The sequence below is a fragment of the Archocentrus centrarchus genome, chromosome 6 (genome assembly GCF_007364275.1).
Source record: "Archocentrus centrarchus isolate MPI-CPG fArcCen1 chromosome 6, fArcCen1, whole genome shotgun sequence".
In the NCBI taxonomy this organism is placed as follows: domain Eukaryota; kingdom Metazoa; phylum Chordata; class Actinopteri; order Cichliformes; family Cichlidae; genus Archocentrus; species Archocentrus centrarchus.
This window is the reverse complement of record NC_044351.1, coordinates 17,392,141-17,412,026: the sequence shown is the minus strand read 5'-3', so window position 1 is coordinate 17,412,026 and position 19,886 is coordinate 17,392,141. Positions and strand designations below refer to the sequence as shown.

Sequence of the window (19,886 nt, the reverse complement as noted above, 5' to 3'; positions counted from 1 at the left end):
TTCAAAAATCTTATAAAAGGTGAAATTCTCTTTATGCAGTTCTAAATGGATTTGAGATTAGAGATATATCAGCAAATGCAATCTCTCTTTTGCTCTCCACACACATCGCTTCAGTCAGCACTCTGAATGAGACATTTAAACCTTTTTTTTTTAACAGTCTTGCATTTCTTATTCGATTGCAATGAAGAATACTATTAAATCCTTCTTAAACCTGATTGCTCAATAGACCAATTTCATTTGTAGTCTACAAGCCGACTACAAATGAAAGCCAGGTCTGATACCAAACATCTTGTCTATTCCACACATTCATATGCAGCTATCTGTTCATAAAGATGATGCTGACCGCCCCGGTCCAAAAGAAAAAATAATCAGTTAACTTGCATGCTAATAGTCAAAAAATAAATCTTTCAACGTCTCCCAATCTTCCCTCCTCATTATCACAATCAGCACATTCATAAGGGAAAGTCCACACAACTTCCTGCTTTTAAACCAGAGGAAGGCCAAGTGCGCTCTAGAGGACAGGTGAGAAGCACAAAAATGAATTAAATAAAGATCTTCAAGATCTCATATGTGACCCTGTGATCAACATAACACAACTACAAATAACAGGTTTCAAGCCTCAATCTGCCACACGAAACAGCCCAGACCACTGGCGGTATGTAAGAGCCGACAAACACTGTGTGTCGTGTCCTCTTCAATTTACAGGGCCTCCCCATGACAATCCCATTGAGCTCAGTGTCATGAAAATGAATTATTGAACGGCTTGCAGCTCAGGCCCTCACTGTACAGAGAGTAAATTATCTTTCAGGAAGGTCACTGAGCAAATATATCACTCGGTGTGAAAGGAAGTCACGTTCCCATTTAAAGGCGACTCCTTAATTTCATGAATAAATAAGTGCGAAGCTGCCGCACTGAGGCTGACGCTCATGTACAATCTCCTGATTCAATTGATGGACGTGCATTATTCCCATTAACTTTTCCATCTACAATTCATCATCACAGTGGTGACTATTCTGTTAGCCCAATGCTGCTAATCAGGATGTAGAACAAGTTCATGTTGTTAGATGTTTGTTCAGTCAGTTGGAGCACCGAGGAGCTCAGCTCTACAGCGCACCATCTTGCTGCTCGTCTAACACTTCTTCTCTGAAGGTATTGAAGTGAGTCATCTGATGGAGATGTGAGGGAGTGCTGATGGTTTTAATGCACTATGAAGGACAGACATTATCGCCAACAGTGGAGAGTGGACCTTTAGACTGATATTTCTACTGTCCCCTGTTTTTCTCTCTCTCACGATTTCAGGGCACTCGTTCTGTTAAAGACTGGAAATGGGTTTCTGGTGCACTTATTTATTTTTAATTACTGGTCAATTATATTTTTTGTAAGACACAGTTTGATGGAATAGAGAAATGGTAAATGCAAAATAGACAAACAAGAAAATAAAACAAAAAGATGAATAATTTGATGCAAACTTGTAGCAGTTTGACTAAGCTGCATGTTGCCTCACAGAAGGCTCGTGGCTAAAAAGCTGCAGGTTGGCTTCCTGTGTGGAGCTGGCATCTTTGTGCCTACATTGCTTTTCTCTGGGTGCTCTGGTTTCCTCCCACAATCCAAAGACAAACATGCTAATTAAGTGTGGATTCTAAATGGGGCTGTTAGCCATGTGATGAAGCTGTTAAGGATGCACCCCTGCATCTCATCTAATATCAGCTGGACCTGGCCTCACTGTGACCCCAGTTGGATAAACAATTAAGAAAATGCAGAATGATAAATCTTATGTGGAAAATGCCTTTAAAAAATGAATTATTTCAGTTATGGATGTACAGTGTGTAGAGTTTTTCTTACTTCAGTGTGTTGCTGGCTGTGTTATGTTACTGCTTACTGACTTTAGCTGCTTTATTAAAGGGGTAATCCAGTCATGTAGTGTTTTTACTATATTATATAAAGTTGGCTGACTCAGAAACACTGGATGTAAAAATGAATCATCAAAATGATTCAAACGCTGATGAGATGTTTTGATTTTATTCCTAAGTATGTGGCAAACGCCACTGACTCATAAATTTTCAATAAACTCTACTGGATATTTAGTTAAACTCACCATGCCTGGTCCATGATTGTAGTTTGCAAATTTGTAGTCCAAGCTGAAATGCTTTCTCATTCATTAGCTATTAAGCTACCAGCTCTTAACATTTAAGTCTTACTAACTGTGTGAGTTGTGGCCTCGGTGATCAGACCCCTCTCTCTGATTATGCTGCAGATACTTTTGTGGTAATATGTGTAACCACCACGTACCACAGGGAGCTCAGTGTACCACTTTTGCAGTATTGTTGACTTCAGTATGTTATAATGAAATGCATGTGCTGATTGGTAATTCTCTCAGCAGAATCTTTGTTTTTGCTGCTACTTTGAGAGCTTCATTAAAGAGCACAGCCTAAGCTAATCCATCCTCTAATGCCAGTGCATCTGCTTAAAACATATTTATATTCTTATGTATACCACATATATAAATATATATTTATCAGAGGTTCAGTGCATAAATTATACAGTATAACAGAACTACAGGGGCAGCACGGGGGGCACTGTGGTTAGCACTGTGTGGTTAGAGCCTTACAGCAAGAAGGTCCTGGGTTCGAGTCCGCCATCTGGCCGGGACCTTTCTATATGGAGTTTACATGGTCTCCCTAGGACTGGCGACCTGTCCAGGGTGTACCCTGCTTCTTGCCCTACAAGAGCTGTGATCTGCTGAATTTTTCTGTATTTTAAGTATTTTATTTTACTTTCTTGCTCTTGTCCCAGGAGGCTGTGTGATTGGCTCAGATGTTTGTTTGCAGGATTACTCAAAAAGTTATGAACAGTTTTGCATGAAATTTTACATTTTACATCAATTCTACACAAATATTATGCTGATATAAAAAAAAAAAGAAAACAACTGGGTAAACATGTTGATGTTTTTCAGAAAATATCATGAGCTAATCTGAAAAATTCATGCATGGTGTGGAGGGAATCTTTTCCAGTCTTGGTGGATTTATGCAGTTTCTTGTTTCTTTCTGAGCTCCGAGTGACTATTGACATTAACTTTTCCTCTGCCTCTCTTTCCTCAGGCATGCACACAAGCATCAGCGAGATCCTGAAGGAGAAGAGCCTAAAGCCGTCTCGCCGCAGCCTGCCCTGCCTGGCCCAAAGTCAGACTCATCCAATCAACCTCAACCACTTCCTGTCTGTGCCTCTAAGCCCAGAGCCTAAACCAGAGGTTGAGGGTCTGAGTCAGAGCATCAGCACTTCCTGCAGCCTCCTCCCCCCCCAGACAGGTCAGTCTACTGACAGTAACTCCCAGACGTTTTCCATACCCATTAGTGGATGAGATGCTTCAGTCATTAGAGAGTGGCTACATCAATTTACATTGATCTTGCTAGATGTAGAAGTATCTGCACACTTCAACATTACAACACACTGTATCATGCAACCATAATTTTAATCATTGTGTCTTGTTTGGTTTTAACTTGTGACTTCTTCTCTTTGTTTCTGACCCCAATTATGACTTGCTTTGGCTGTTCCATGTTTTCCCTGACAGAACCTTTCTTTAACCATCCACTTGCAAATTTTATAGTCTTTGCTCTGCAAGGCCTCCTAATAAATGTAAATGTTAAATGTTGATAGCACTAAGCTCAGTGATGCAAGCTTGCATGTAGAAATACTTTTTTCAGAGTTTGTTTGAGATATTACACTGGCTCCACTCTACTAATAAGGAACACTGTCAAATTTGTATGCCTGTGAAGTAATTCTATTGTATACACGTTGGCTTGCACATTATTTACAAAAATAACTTCTAGCTGTTCCTGCCATTATTGCCTTTTCTTGTCAGATTTTTATATTCACGGTGGTATTTAAGGCATGTGCATAATATTGATTGAACCGATTGCGTTAATGCTGCAGGAGTCTTAGAAACACTGTGCAAAGTTGCAGCTGTTTGAAGCATGTTCCAAGGGATTGTAATAGTGTGAGAAAATGCTGGTAAAATAAAAACAATATATTATTGAATGGACTGGTACCCTGGATGTGCCTGCTGGAGAGGAATATTATTCAGCCTTATCAACAGCTTCAAGAGTATTTAGAGGTCATTGACAGTGACGTGCTATTTTTTGTCACAGCACAAAACTAGTGCATGCAGCACTTCAGCATATTGGTATTTTCCTGACCTTGAAATGCCCTTTGTCTGACTATTTGTTATTTTGGTGCTGAGTGCAGTGTGCAAAAGTGGGACTAGATATAAGAATTTCACACTAATGCGGCTGCACAAGGTGTTTCTATTTTGGTGAAAGCTGGCTCTTTGACGTTGTGCTGAGAATAGTCGTCTGAGGAGCAGGTCTGATTTTTTCTTTTTGTTTTTTTTCCCTTTTGGCTCAGAGAGAGTGCAGACAGAAGGAGAGAGTGCAGACGGAGCAATGAGCAGGGGCTGGTAAACAAGGAGATGATCCTTCAACAGTTTCCCACCTGTGGAAATTGACAGATGTTTTTAGTGGTTGTCAACCTGGAAGACAAACTGCTAGAGACCTGAAAATGTACAACATGTTGCAGTCATTTTATTGCAGCTTCCAAGAGAGGCACGGCACTCATAGCAATGCACACAATTACTATTTGAATGAAAACTTTATATATTATATAAACATTACATTATTACATTATTTAAAGACAATTAGGTAATACTTCACCTTAAAGGGGGCCCATTATGCTCATTTCCAGCTCCACATTTCTATTCTTGGACTCTACTTTGCATGATTAGCAGTCCAAAGTAATCCTTATTTATTTGATGCAGGTTCTTGGTGTAGCACCTCAGTTCATATGCTTCCAGAAAGAAGCTGTTTTAACTCCCTTCCCCCTGTAACAGTACACATCGATGATGCTGGTGACTGAGAAACCAGTTTGAGATGATCTGAGCTTTGTGAGATGTTACAGCACATTATTCTGCTGGGCGCAGTAGAATATGGGCACACTGTAGTCATAAAGGGCAGCAGGAGTATTAATTCCCTTAACATGGATTTCTTACACTTGGTTTCTGCACATGAATACATGTGCAAACATTACACCAAGCTGGTCAGGTGATAAACACACAACTGACTGAAGAAATTAACCTATGAGCGGTCACAGGTACTGGACAAAGTATCATTTGTGCTGTGCTGTGAAATGCTACATCTCCCATGCAATTACAGAGTTTGTATTATGAAATTTAGACGTCATAATAACCCACACAACCAGTATTGTTTGAGACTAATAAATCATTTTGTTTTGCACAGCAAATGCATTTGCCCTCATAAAATGGTGCGCTGAAATGCTTCCACATGTTTTGTTGCAGAGGAGTTGTCAGCAAGGCAAAAAAAAAAAAAAAGTCTCATGGGGTTTAACAATGCTGAGCCTCGGGAGCAGTTAGAAAATGAATTTATGGCGCAATATTTACTGTTTATATAGTGTGGGCTGAACAAAACTTTATTTTGTTTGTGCACATCAAAGCAGGAAATGAGATTGGGGCTCTTTCAGCATCGGTGCTCGGATCTGTTAAATTGCATCAAGTTGCTGCTTTCAACCTGGCACCCACGTTTAAATAAGTTTAATTTTTATTTAGCTTGGAACTAATGTCAGTGTTGGCAGCCAGATTAAGGAAAATATTGACTTTAGCAAAGCAAAGACCTATCACACTCCGGGTACTTTTAGTTGTTTCTTGCCAGTTCAATACTGTTTTTATTGATCCAGCTGTGTCTTGTGTGCAGCAGAGGATGGCAAGGATCACTACGTGGAGGAGTCTGAAGTGAGTGCATGTGAAACGAGGGCAGACGAGTCATTTCTGCTACAGAAGCCTGTCACCCGCGCTAGATTAGAGGCCCGCACAGATTCACTTCAGGTACCGCACTCACACCGATCCACATGAATTGACACAAATTGTAAACTGATGATGTTCACAGTTTTTGTGGCATTAGACCACTGAGAAGCAGTCCTGTGTTTAGTACCACTTTGTTTTAATTCAGAGCTAAAACTTTGTTGTTACAGGGAAAGAATCGAACGGATTCCTCCGGGCTCTTTTTCCGAGATGGTAAAAAGCGCATTGACTACATCCTGGTTTATAAGAAGTTGAGTCCACAGGTGGAGAAGAGGTGCACGTTTGAGAAGAATTTACGAGCTGAGGGTCTGATGCTGGAGAAGGAGGTAAATATAATTGGGAGACTTTTAGTCACCTCGTTATTTACTTAGATCTCCCTTGTTTTCACTTTCCCGTGCTCCTTTTTATTTCAAAAGCCTTCCTTGACAAACAACGACATCATGTTTGTGAAGGTCCACGCTACCTGGGATACGCTTTGCAAGTACGCAGAGCAGATGAACATCAGAATGCCTTTCAGGTAACTGAAGAATGAAGGGGGGTTTAGCCACCAGCAACCTTATCCAGTCTTTCTAACCTGTATTCTTTTCTCTTATTTAAGAAAAAAATGCTACTTTACAGACCGGAAGAGCAAAACCTTGGGCAGGTAAGTTGATTTTAAGGAATAGTTTAAGCTGGATGCCTCTGTGTCTCTAATCAAATTCATGAGCAGCATGTCTGGAGGATTCAGTATTAATGCGAGCAGTGGTTTACATTTTAAGATTGAAGTTATGAGTCACACGTTTAAGGAACAGAGACAGTTGAAGTTTGAACAAGCCTGTCTTTGTCCTTTGCAACCCACATAGTCATATTATTTAGACTAGTCCATACAGACAGCGTGTGCATCTACAGGATTTATAAAATCTGGAATGTTAAAGTTGGAAAATCATCCTCAGTGTGCCATAAAGATGAGTTACAATAAATGAAATGGCTGAAAAGGAAAGGTTTTTCTTTTTAATAAATGAAAACATCAATTATTCTTGATTAAGTGTGGTACTTAATTTTACAAAACATAAGCACATTCCTGTTAATTTAAAAATAGTGAGTTTAGGATCAAGCATAGTTTTAAAGGTTCAGTAAAGTAGCTCACCCAGTTCTGACTGCTTTTCTATAAAATACTTTTCATAAAAGATAAATGGAGCTGCACGGACTTATTTGCATACTATTTTTAGAGAGCCGCACTTGCGCTTTGATGTGGTGTTCAAGTGTTGTCCAAGTTCTGAGCAGAACTCCAAATTTACATTTCTCACTGGAATGCATACAGAAATAACCAGAAACTGAGAGAAATGTATAGTAGGATGTTTCATTCAAAAAGGTAAAAGATAAAAACCCTGGTAAAAAAAATATATATATATATGACACCAAAAACTCAACTCTGTGTGCTAGAAATTACATTTCTGTACAATAAATTTGTTTTCCCAGTTATATTAAGGTGCCATGAAATTGCTGGCTGGTTCAGGTTCAGTCAGTAGGTGGTTGGTCACTAGTAAGTGAGTTGTGCACTTTGTATGCCAACCGTCTGCCCCAGTTTGCATCCAGCATCCCAGTTTTAGTTATTCTCCCCAAAAATAGGCACTTTGGTCAAATTAGGAAAATAAAATCATTTTGATTAAATGCAAATGATTCTCAACTCATAGCCAAATACACAGATTTACAGTATTTCCTTTAGTACATTGATAGAAAACAGGATTTGGTTGCAAATACATTTTCTTTAAAATATACTCACTCATACAGTTTACTGGTAGAATGAAGATTAGAATGTAGATTTAGTGTCAAGCATGGCTTATTCAGTCATAAATAAGCTATATAGAGAAATGCATAAAATTTGAAACCCACTTTTAGTGGCTTTACTCACCTGATGAGAGGTAACTGAAATAATACTTGAACCACAGCAAAGTGGGCACTTAATGTCTGAGCTCTGAAAGGTCCTTTTTTAAGCTCTGAAAAAGCAACGTTTAGTGATGTGTGATATTGCTGGTGGTGGGGGGGTTCGCTTTAATCCATTAAACTCCAAACATTGTGGAACTCCTGTTGCTGCTGTTGTTTCACTGTTTTGAACACAACTTATTTGCGTAGCCAGCCCAGAATAAGTGGATCTGACAAACTGACTGCAGTAAAATCATTTTAGTGTTTTATCCTGCTTTAATGCAGACTGCTCTGGAGCCATAAACACAGTGAATTTATGGATAGAAAACTGAAGCCTTATAGTGTTACACTTTCACATGCCGTGTACACACACTAACAACACATACAAAAATTAGACAATATCACACGGACAGATAAGAATTGCTCGCCCACCTGTCCAACTGAGAACAAAGCACTTCAGGGCACTTTTAAATCTTGTCTGAGAGTGATCTCAGTCATTGTGAAGAATGAGGATCATTATGTTTTCCTCAGAGCTCCTGCAGTCTTTCACTAAGCCGCTATTCCTAAAAGAAAAATCTAGCCGAGCTGTAAATGGGCTTCACGTGTTAACTGATGGTTTGTCTCTAACTCAAGTTCCTGTAAAGCTGAACAAACGGGCTGTGTGACTGCTTGTTGGTTTGGCAATCATTACTTTCGATACAGTACCTTTACCCCTCATAACAACACATTTAATACTCTGTCAGCAAGTATGTTTTCCCGCAGAATTCCCATTTATTTTTATTCAATGCATGCAAAAACAGCAGCCTCAGAAATTAACAGAGGCCTCGCCAACAAATATGTGGAAGCATGCATTGCCAGGGCAGCAGATTTTTAGCTGCATAGCAGCATCACTCAAAGAGTGTCTGTCTGAAGGCTGATCAAACACTTGTCCAGACTGGAAAAAAAAAAAAAACTCAGCAGCTATTGGAAGGATTGTCAGGACATTTTGTACTGAAATTCATGGCTGCCTGAGGATAGTGCCGGCTGGGATTGGTATTAAAGCCAGATACATTTTATTAATAAAGTCCAGTATAGAGAGAACATCAAATTATGATGATCTCTCTACCAATAGATCAGCTTTTTTTTTTCCCACAAGTTCACACTCTGTAGTATTAAATCTATTAATTAAATTAAATTAGTTAAATTGTGAAATTTTTGTATACACATTTTTATATTTATACTGACCGAGGCATCATCAGCAGCTCTGAGATTTTCACCTATTTGAATTCGAATGGGGTTGAACTTGACTCCACAGAGTGAAAACTTTTTTTTTCTTCATATGACTGTATGCAGACTGGAGATTCTTTTAATATAAAGTCCCAAAAGATGAGCCATGCTGTTTGTATTGAAATAATCCAAAATGTACAAACATAGTCGAGAGGTTTGTTAGCACAGGCAGTGTGAAAATGTTAATTTAGCTCAAACTACTGCTGAGCAGCAGAGCTGTTTTTTGTATATTGGGTTTAGCATTAAAAAGATATACAATTTAGAAAATCAGTGCATGCCTTTTGACTTTTTGTCCATAAGACAAGATGAAAAAAGATGAAAAAATACAATTATCCCATGACTTGGATTTAGCAAGCTATTATCCTGGATCAGTCTGTCCCAGGCTCAGGGGTCATGGACATCAAAATGAAAGGCAAGTGATGCCAGCAATGCATGTATATGTGCATGTGCGCACAAACATGTTTTTTGTTGTCGTGGTAGCGTCAGGAGAGGAAGGTCAGGAGCCACCGTCTCATGTCAAAGTAAACAATCTTCATTTAATCTGTGCTGTTAATCCCGTTCCTCTGTGTGCGCCTGTGCAGCAGGTTTCATCTGAGATGTCGCCAAATAAAAAGCTGGCTTCCCAGAAATCCCATGAAGCTGGACAAAGAGGCCTTGCCTGACCTGGAGGAAACGGACTGCTACACAGCTCCCTTCAGCAGAGCACGCATGCATCAGTAAGGATCGCAGTATTTGTACAGTGCACCAGTATTCCTAGTTTCTCCACCATCACCCATCACTTCCACTCATGTCCTGAACTCTTAACGTGGAATTTAGAAGCCATGAGATGAAGTTTGCACTTTAAAGTCTTGTATATTTTATAGTTTTGCGTCTGAACTCGGAAGCCATAATGATAAAGACAAGTTGATCATAAATAAGAAATTGAAATACAGCAGCAGATGCTCATGAAATAACTTCCTTGCTGCTCCTTATTTTCAAAACTTCTCTGTGATGAAAGGCATCATTTAATCTCATCTGTCAGCGAATCATTTCCAGTTTCCCTTTGCTTGTCAGCGTGGCCATTTTGGGGGGAATAATGATGTTGGGATGAATAGAAGCTTTGCATCATGAATTGTGTTTTAATGAACCTCCCCATCATTATTGATTCAGCTCTCACTGAAGGCCTTCACTGGGTGATATTGATATACTGTTGCATGATGAATAACAGTGTGCTGTTATTTCCTCCCAGTTTCACAATCAACAACAGAGAGACGTTCTTCTCCAATTCCACCAGAAGCAGAATAGTCCATCATGTCCTGCAGCGCACCAAGTATGAAGATGGAAAATCAAAGATGGGTAAATCACTGCGCTTCCTCCTCACATACAAAACGGTATTTCTAGCACCATCACAGAGGTGCCATTGTGTATACCCATCTTAATGAGCTATTTAGGGCAATTTATCCGATGAGAAAGGAGCAAAGTTTACATTTATTATGAAAAGAAAAATGCATGTTTCTGTTCATTTGATTTCAGAGTGATATGAGGGAAGTGGGAGTAACTGTTTTCTTGTACAGTCTAATTTGCAGCTGATCTTTCCTCTTCTTCTGGGCACTTTTTTTTCCCTTTTATTTATTTATTTATTGTATCGGCAGTGCTACCAAACTGTCCATTCACTCCCACTCTAGTATCTCGTCTGTCTGCTGCCAACATTATTTGCCGATAAAAGTTTGGCCTTGAAGTCCTGGCATGGGATTCACATTAATATTTTAATACTGTTGACCACTTTGCTTTCCAAGAAATAACATCAGCTCAGTCACAAGATGGAAGAACCCTTTTCAAATCCATACTTTCCTCCACCTTATCTCACCGTCTAATGTTTCAGTAAATGGATGACAATAATTGCACTGTTGTCCTGCAGAAATAATGGTTTTAATGAGCCTCTCAGTGGATTTGTCTCTCAGTTACGACTGGTTTTAAATTTTTAACGTGGTGTCCTTGTGCTTTATTCCACTGTAGGAATCAACCGGTTATTGGGCAACAACACCTATGAGGCTGCATTCCCTCCACATGAGGTGGGATAATTTTAATTTATACTGAAAAGATACCGAGATTAAGATTCACAAATTACTAATATGACTCACACATTTTATATATACAGGATTTTTCAAGGTACTCATGTTCTACATAAATAAACAATTTGCAAATGAAATGTACTAAAGAAAGAGAGAAAGTATTTAAACTACATGGTGCAATTATAAAATCCATAAAGAGCAAATAGCATATCTGATATAAATTTGGATGCTGTTCTCTTCAAAGTTTGTTCCACAGAAATTGCAGCACCTCTTCCAGTGGTCTTGCTACATGAATATGCAACTGTGCATATTCATGCTAGGCCCCGTACTGACTACATGAATATTGCATTGCGCAGCATTGTGTGTTTTCCAACACCGCTGGCTGAAATGCAGCCCCGAACTATGAAAGAGCCTCCCCTGTGTTTTACAGATGGCTGCAGACACTCACTGTTGTACACTGAGATCATTTCTGATGAGGTGTCGGCAAACAGTAGATGGATCAACAAAAATATCTAAAGATACAGTTCTTTGCAAAGTTGTCTGTTATTTGTAGACACAAAACAAACAAACAAAAAACAAGTCTGACTCCTTGGAAGCAAAATATAAAGAAATGAGGGGTGGCTCAAGACTTTTGGGAAAATTTAAATCAGATATGTTTTGTGTATCAGCAGAATATAAAATTTCTCCTTTTTATCCAAACTTTCCTACTCTTGTCTCATCAGGGTGGTTATAAGAGCAGACATCCTATCAAAACACATGGTGCCCAGAACCACAGGCATCTCCTGTATGAGCGCTGGGCCCGCTGGGGTATCTGGTACAAATATCAGCCCCTGGATCTCATCAGGTAATCAGCCTTGAAGCAGGTGACACACATCATGAGCCGGTGTTGTATGCGTTCATTGTGTACGTGTGTACAGCGCGTGTGAGATGCTGCGTCCTGATTGTGTTGCCGATCCTCACTTTGATCATATTCAGGATATGTTGTTAAAATGGAGTTTCTATTCTGCCTGATCAGAGATTTCTCACGAGGAGCAGTCTCATCTACCACGCCTTGACATCACACCATGTCTGTTATTTCTGAACTGATGGAGCTATTTTAACGGCTGGTGATGAACTCACTTTAGTTTCCGGCTGCCTGGGTAGTGCTGCATTTCACCACCATCTGTCAAGTCTGTCATTTCCGTGTACGAGGAACATGCGAATGATTTGACATTTAGAGAAATATTATTTTCATTTCCTTGCCAAGAGGCAGATGAGAGGATGAATATTTCTGAAGCACACCTTGTCGTTTTAACATTCCTAGCTTTGTGTGCATTGAACAGGTGACAGACAATATGGCACTTAGTAGCTTTTAGAGGGGCTTGTAAGTGCTTTGGGGAGATTTTTGGTCTCACCCTGTATCTAATCTTCACATTGCTTTACTAGAGCAGTTTTGAAATAAGTGTCTTGGTTAAGCATGCTGGGATTATTGATTATTTTCCAACCATAGCATTCAACCTTTTACAGCAGCTTCTCTGCCCATTAAGCTACCTCAAAGTGCACCATTGACACCCACAACTGCACACCGAATGAGCAGGGCCAGGTTTAATTAAGTCATCACGCTTAATTGGGGAATTTTCTCCACTTGGTTTCTTTGTGTCTCTCTCAGGCGATACTTTGGTGAGAAAATCGGCCTGTACTTTGCGTGGCTGGGCTGGTACACTGGCATGTTAATCCCTGCTGCCCTGGTTGGCGTTTTTGTCTTCCTCTATGGTCTTTTAACTATGGACTCAAGCCAAATCAGGTCAGTTCATACAACGATGCCATTTAAGACAGAGCATAATATGAATATTAATGTGTGCTAAAAAACAAAAATTTGATGGATGATGTCATTTACTGATTTCCTCTCTCTCCAGTAAAGAGATTTGTGAGGCCAACACTACCATCATGTGTCCCATGTGTGAGGAAAACTGTGAGCCTTGGACGCTGAGTGACAGTTGTGTCTATGCCAAGGTCAGCGCAGCTTTGACATTCCTCCATATTCCATATTTACAGTATCTTAGTTTCTCAACCTGTTACAAAGATGTTTAGCTACAAAATGTAAAAAATAATAGTTTAAAGGTTTAGTTGCACACTTTTGGAAATATGCTCAATTCCTCCTAAGAGATTAATAGGAGGATTGATGCAATCATAAATGGACTAGTTCACTCAAAGCACTTATAAATATCAAGTTGAAATCAGCAGACTTTTATGTTAGTTTAGACAAAGACTAGAAACGGGGAGATAATAAGCCTGGTTCTGCAGGTGAAACCACAAACTTTTATTTGATTTTACTTTTTTAATATGAATTAAATAAATTAGATGTGTAGTGACTTTCAGCTAGATTCATGCCCACCTGACTGTTACCAGTGAGCTGCTTCCACCTGCTTCCAGACTGTGTGCCAAGCTAAACTAATCAGTTGCCGGCTGTAGCTGTGTGATCATTATTATAAAGAGATTATAGTTTTTAACAATATGACTTCTTTAAGAAATCTCCCGTGGTAGGGCCCGAACTCAAAAATGAAAATCTCTGAATTAAATAGTTGATTGCCAGAGAGCCTGGAGATGATTTTTGGTAAAAATTGGGACTGCTGAAATTATTCTGCCATATTCTGTTTAATCATTTTTTTGAGAGCAGCCCTTCATGTGTTTGTGCTTCTAGGTGACCTATCTCTTTGACAACGGTGGCACTGTATTCTTCGCCATCTTCATGGCTATTTGGGGTGCGTAGAAGCAGTTTTTTTTTGTTGGTGCATTTTCCTAATATTGTGAATCCTTGTTGCTCCACATAAGCTTTGCCTCTCTGCATGATACAAACCCTACTGGAATTTGATTCTATTTATACTCGAGTATCTGTGCTCATGTTTCCACTCACCACTCATCTCCTCCAAACACATTAAGTTTTTTGACTGAGAATTTAGTCCACTAAACACTCTGTAGTGCGCAAACAGGAGATCCTCAGTCTGTAATGTGTTTTCCAGTGAATAAATCTTCCTCCGCCTTCTCTGCTACTTCCAGAGCAGTTCTGATGTAATTAGTGTGATAATTAAAGATTTCTCCAGAGGGACAATATCACTTGCCTGTCAGGGCTGTAGAATTGCACCGTGATATTCACATATTGCAGCTACGTTTCCCACAGCTATGATAACTTTGCAATATCAAAGTGTGAGCATTAGAGTGCATCATCTGTCCCAGATTCATCTATCTGCCAACGAAGTAAATAATCACCTGTGCCAGAGGGAACACTTGGCACAACTTGTTCTGTGTTTGGACTAAATGAAGAATAGTGAGAGTTAGAAAAGCAAAGAGAGTCCACCCAGCTGCACTAACGGAGGTCTGTAGCTCGAAATCTTGCAAAAAAAGCAAAAAAAAAAAAAAAAGCTTTTGTCTATCTGGACCAAAGTAGCAGTACTGCACCACTGATTGAGTGCACTCGAGGTCTAGTGCGGGAGTGAGTGTGTGAGATAGACATGAAAAATTGGTTAGCCCAAGGGACTGAATGTAGGCATCAGAGAAGGCTGCTTTTCTCTCTCTCTTTAAACAAAAGTGGGTCAAGCTATATTAAACATCTTTAACAGCAGTCAAAGTTGTTCTGACTGAAAAGTCAAACTCTGGTGCTTTTTTTTGTTACCTTCGTGTATCACAAATTTGTCTTGGTCATTTTAGTGTAGATTAAATATAATCACAGAAAAATATCACATGGAAAACAAGGTACAGTATCATCATTTTTGTTTGTTGTTGCTTGTTTGTTTGATTCGTCATTTATTCATCTACAGAGTGCCAGAAAAAAGTGAAACAAATCACAACCCTAAGATGTTGATGAGGTTTGGAAATGTTCCTATGGCAGCAGATAAAATAAATGTATCAGTTTTAGAAATCTGTCATACAAAATCAGATTGCATGCATATCTAATGCAGTCTAATACACAAACTGAATCACTGGTACAGTTAGGTCCATAATTTGTTTGACAAAAAGACAGTTTTTGTAGTTTTGCCTCTGTACACCACCACAGTGGATTTAAATCAAACAATCAGGATGTGATTGAAGTGTCGCCTTTTATCTTTAAATCAAGGGTTTTAACAAAAGCACTGAATTAAGCGGCCCTCACTTTCAGAGGCTCAAAATAAACTAGACAGTCGGCTTGCAAGCACCTTCATGGTCAGGTGGTTTTCTTGTTATGACAAATGAAGCAGGTATAATATCTAAAATTGATTTAAAGTGTTGAATTTGTATTTTATAGCTTTATAGCAAGAGATGCAAGTGAGGGACGCCATCATTAGTCTGAAAAACCAAAATAAACCTTTAGGAGTTGCCAAATCAACAATCTGATACATTCTTAAAAAGAATGAATGATGTGACCACAGACCACAGAAGACAACTGAAGTGGATGGTGACAGATGAATCCTTTCCTTGGTTAAGAAAAACAGCTTCCCAACATCTAACCAAGTCAAAAACACTCTTGAGGAGGTAAATGCATTACTGTCAAGATTTAGCAGAATGATGGAAAGATAAAAGTATACAGAAGTAAATGAATAGTTCATGATCTGAAGCATACCACATTGTCTTTCAAACATGGTGGAGGTAAAGTTATGGTATGCCAGTGGAACTGGGTCCCTTGTGTTTATTGATGAGAGAGGGCTATACTCTCAGCTCAGATTCACCCTAATGCAGCAAAACTGTCTGGACAGTGTTTCACAATGCAAATGGATAATGACCGACAACATAAGCTGGGCTGCAAAAGCAACCCAAGAGTTAAAACCCACTGTCATGGTGTACAGAGGCAAAACTATATAAACTGTGTCTTTGTCCAACAAATTATGGACCTAACTGTGTAGCATTACATTATACTTTCCCTCATTCATGATCAAATTTCTGTTTTTCACTGACTTTGAGAGCAGATTCTTCTACATATATTGATCCATGTAAAATGCTCTCTGTGCACAAGTCATGCAGTTTTATAAAAGCCTTTTTCTCTGTTACACATTTGTAACAAACCACAATACAGAAAACGCCTTGACAGAAAAAGAACATCATTTCCAACGTTGCTCTCAGCTCAATTCACAACAGAGCCTGACACAAAGGAAGCAATGCCCCCAGACTGGAGTCTACTCACATAAAGCTTTAGGAGTCTTTCAACCGAAAATTGATCTTGCTCAACAAAGATACCGTTTGAGGATAAGCGCTAAACAAGAAAAGCATATTTGCTGTTGCCATTTTTCTTTAACTTCGCAACTAAAGTGTGAGTGTGAACTGATGACTGTAATCAGTCTCCATAATGTGCCATGCACGTCACTGCAGCCTGTTTAACCCAGGATATCTGACCACGATGGCGTCTTCAGGGGATTCCTCTTTGCAGTCAGTTGGGCCGTAGCGTATACATGATGATCAATAACGTGACTGATTCCTGCTCCCTTCTACAGCCACTGTATTCCTTGAGTTCTGGAAAAGAAGAAGGGCAGAACTGACTTATGACTGGGATCTCATTGATTGGGAAGAGGAAGAGGTATGACGTATACTCAAATATGGCCAATATGATTACCTCCTGATTTTAATGCGTTCATGCTGTATAAGAGCTACAGTTCTGTAGGTCATGATGGAATATGTGTTGTTATTCAGGAGGAGCTGAGGCCTCAGTTTGAAGCCAAGTATTCCAGGGTGGAGAGAGTTAACCCCATCTCTGGCAAGCCTGAGCCTTTCCAGCCCTTCTCAGACAAGCTCAGTCGGCTCATGGTGTCTGTGTCCGGAATATTCTTCATGGTAAACCCTTTAACCTTTGAATAATCTGGCTTTTTGGGATTCAGGCTCAGTGCAAGCTCACAATTATTTTGTGTGCCATCTTTAAAATAGTGTGATGTGTTAGCAGTGGTGTAACATCTCCCCCTTCTGGACAAAGAGTGTATTTAAAGGAAATATTAGCCCTTTTAGATGGCCTAATTTCTCCTGTTTACCTATAAGTTACATGTAATTATGCATCATCTGAATATGTTCACAGTTGTGCTTCTTCTTTAGAGGATGAAATAAAACCTTTTCACCCTGTTCATCCTTCCTGCTCTGCTTCTCTTTTCTCTGCCCAGATTTCCCTCGTTCTGACAGCAGTGTTTGCTGTAGTGGTTTTCCGCCTTATTGCGATGGAGAAGTTTGCTTCCTTCAACTGGCATTTTGTGAAGAAGAACTGGCAGTTCGCCACCTCTGGCACTGGAGTCTGCATCAACTTTATGATCATCATGTCTCTCAATGTGGTGGGTGCCTGGACAAGCATCATCTCGCACATTTACGTTTTCAAGCCAGCAAATATTTCATTCAGCACTTATTTAAAACTTTTTTCATTCCAGCCTTCCTCTCTTTCTCATAATCATTACCCTCCTCAACCTTTTTCCTGTTGACACTGATGAGTACTGTCATTTTGTCAGGTGTATGAAAAGGTGGCCTATCTGCTGACTAATTTAGGTGAGCGTTTCATACATTGATGCCTTCATTATCTTTTGCTTCCCAGCTGGTTGCACAGTATTTATTCTTTTCCCCCATCTGCCTCACAACCCCTGTCCCTCCCCTTTAGAGCACCCACGGACAGAGTCTGAGTGGGAGAACAGCTTTGCTCTGAAGATGTTCCTGTTCCAGTTTGTAAATTTAAACAGCTCCACATTTTACATCGCTTTCTTCCTCGGCAGGTAGGCAAACTGCCATAAACTTTACAGTGACTGTTTACACTGACTTTAATGAGGGATTGTGCAAAGATGTTTCCTTTCAAACTCCCATGTCATGGCATCTGCCAAGACTCCTTCTTTTTCCCCTCCTCAGTAGGGAAACTATTTTTTGGGCCTCATCTTTCAGCACTTAGAAAATACTGCCCTGCCTACAAGTGTAACCAGGTCATAGATTATTGCACATAATTAGCACCTCAAAGTGTCTTTTTTTGTTGTTTTTTTTTACTCTGAGTTTATTATTATTCCATTGATTTAATCAGCAGCTAATGTTGTCCATCTTAATTTGATCAGGTTTGCTGGCAGGCCTGGAAAATACAATAAACTCTTTAGTCGATGGAGACTGGAGGAGGTGAGTGCAATTAGCCATCAAACGTAAGTAGGCAATTATGTCAACAGTGACTGGGCTGATTACTGCCTTCTGTTTTGGGATATATTTAGAATTTTCAAGTAATTCATCTTTCTAATGATCCGCCTGTATGTGAACCATTAATCTGCTCCATAATTACTGTGATTTTCAATTTTAATGATCGAAAAACTGAATGGAATCAAGTGTGTCCCAGGGTTTGCTTCTAGCTTTTATTAGTTATTATTTTATTTTATTATTTTAATTATTAGGCATGAAATATGAATGCTACAGTTTTTCAGGGGTTTTTTTGTTTGTTTGTTTTAATTGAAATGTATTTTTCTCAGTGTCACCCGAGTGGCTGTTTGATTGATCTGTGTCTGCAAATGGGAGTTATCATGTTCTTCAAGCAAATCTGGAACAACTTCATGGAGCTCGGTTATCCGTAAGTGCCTTATTATAATCACGTGTCTTCTTGTCTGTGAAGTATTAGAAATGACATGATGCTTAATGACGTGAATTCAAGTGATTGCAATTAACAAGGCATATGTAGCTTCTGCTCAGCTTTTCCTCCTTTATCCCATTACCATATGAAAAGATTATTCTCCTGAAGAAACACATCAAAACCACTTGTGTGGTGCTTAGTAAAAGAGTTCCTGCAAAGCACAGAGCTTTGCCAGAATTTATTGCTTTGAATTAGCTACTTCCTATGTTCTCAGTTTGCTGCAGAACTGGTGGTCTCGTAGAAAGATGAAGAAAGGAGGTGGTGGAGGGCAGAATGTAGAGAATAAGGCCCAGCTTCCTCAGTGGGACAAAGACTGGAATCTGCAGCCGATGAACGCCCATGGACTCGTGGATGAATATCTTGAAATGGGTAAAACACATACTCCTTCAAAGGATTATATTTTGACTTTCTGGAGAAGATAATAATAATCCATGCAAATTCAGGCTATTATTCAGTACTTACCATTTTTCGTGCCAGTGTTGACATCCGAATGTTTCTTTCCACTGCAGTTCTTCAATTTGGCTTCACCACCATCTTTGTAGCAGCTTTCCCGCTGGCTCCTCTCCTCGCTCTGCTCAACAACATCATTGAGATTCGTCTTGACGCCTACAAATTTGTCACTCAGTGGAGGAGACCCATGCCTGCTCGAGCCACTGATATAGGTCTGTGTAACTCACACGGTGTCTTTTTGGATCAGAGTCGCTATTTTTTTTCCCAGCAGTAAAATGTTGTGTTAACTAAACATGTTCTGTCCTATGGAGATGGATATGTTTCCATATCCTGTCCTTCTGCACTGCCATATGCTGCACCTCCCCTCTCATTAGCCCACCTCCCCATATGATCACAAACACTGTCCTTAAACTGCCATATGACCCACTGATTCATGTGGCATGTTTCCTTGTAATTAAATGGGGAATCCACCCTGAAACATTTAGAAATGTCTCCGCTGTAATGAACGCATTATGTGTCAGTCACACAGCATCAAAGAGCTAAGCTTCTTTGAAGGTTTAAGCTGACATTTCCTGATCATGCACAGACAGATGTAATGTAGAAAAGGAAGAGAGATCCTTTTTATCCGCTGCCTTTATCTTTTTTCAACTTCACTATAATGCTGCCAAACCATTTTGTGTATTTCAGTAACACAGCTCACAAACAATATGTAGAAAAATATTTATGCACCATTACTGGAAACTATTGAATCTCATTCAGGGACGTTATTAACTATCCATCC

At 39.5% G+C, this 19,886-nt stretch overlaps 1 protein-coding gene across 1 annotated transcript in view; it reads left to right on the top strand.

Annotated features, from left to right (window-relative positions):
- ano3 (anoctamin 3) overlaps window positions 1-19,886 on the top strand; it is a 38,200-nt gene that overhangs the window by 10,209 nt on the left and 8,105 nt on the right. The window contains exons 2-22 of the mRNA XM_030731129.1: window positions 3,099-3,305; window positions 5,760-5,890; window positions 6,037-6,192; window positions 6,283-6,383; window positions 6,465-6,509; window positions 9,616-9,750; window positions 10,263-10,369; window positions 11,030-11,085; window positions 11,808-11,929; window positions 12,734-12,868; window positions 12,981-13,077; window positions 13,766-13,826; window positions 16,524-16,606; window positions 16,720-16,860; window positions 17,178-17,342; window positions 17,514-17,550; window positions 17,660-17,771; window positions 18,099-18,156; window positions 18,498-18,595; window positions 18,870-19,024; window positions 19,165-19,317. Of these exons, the coding sequence (XP_030586989.1) occupies window positions 3,099-3,305; window positions 5,760-5,890; window positions 6,037-6,192; window positions 6,283-6,383; window positions 6,465-6,509; window positions 9,616-9,750; window positions 10,263-10,369; window positions 11,030-11,085; window positions 11,808-11,929; window positions 12,734-12,868; window positions 12,981-13,077; window positions 13,766-13,826; window positions 16,524-16,606; window positions 16,720-16,860; window positions 17,178-17,342; window positions 17,514-17,550; window positions 17,660-17,771; window positions 18,099-18,156; window positions 18,498-18,595; window positions 18,870-19,024; window positions 19,165-19,317 (2,355 nt within the window). The remainder of the gene's footprint in view (window positions 1-3,098; window positions 3,306-5,759; window positions 5,891-6,036; window positions 6,193-6,282; window positions 6,384-6,464; window positions 6,510-9,615; window positions 9,751-10,262; window positions 10,370-11,029; window positions 11,086-11,807; window positions 11,930-12,733; window positions 12,869-12,980; window positions 13,078-13,765; window positions 13,827-16,523; window positions 16,607-16,719; window positions 16,861-17,177; window positions 17,343-17,513; window positions 17,551-17,659; window positions 17,772-18,098; window positions 18,157-18,497; window positions 18,596-18,869; window positions 19,025-19,164; window positions 19,318-19,886) is intronic.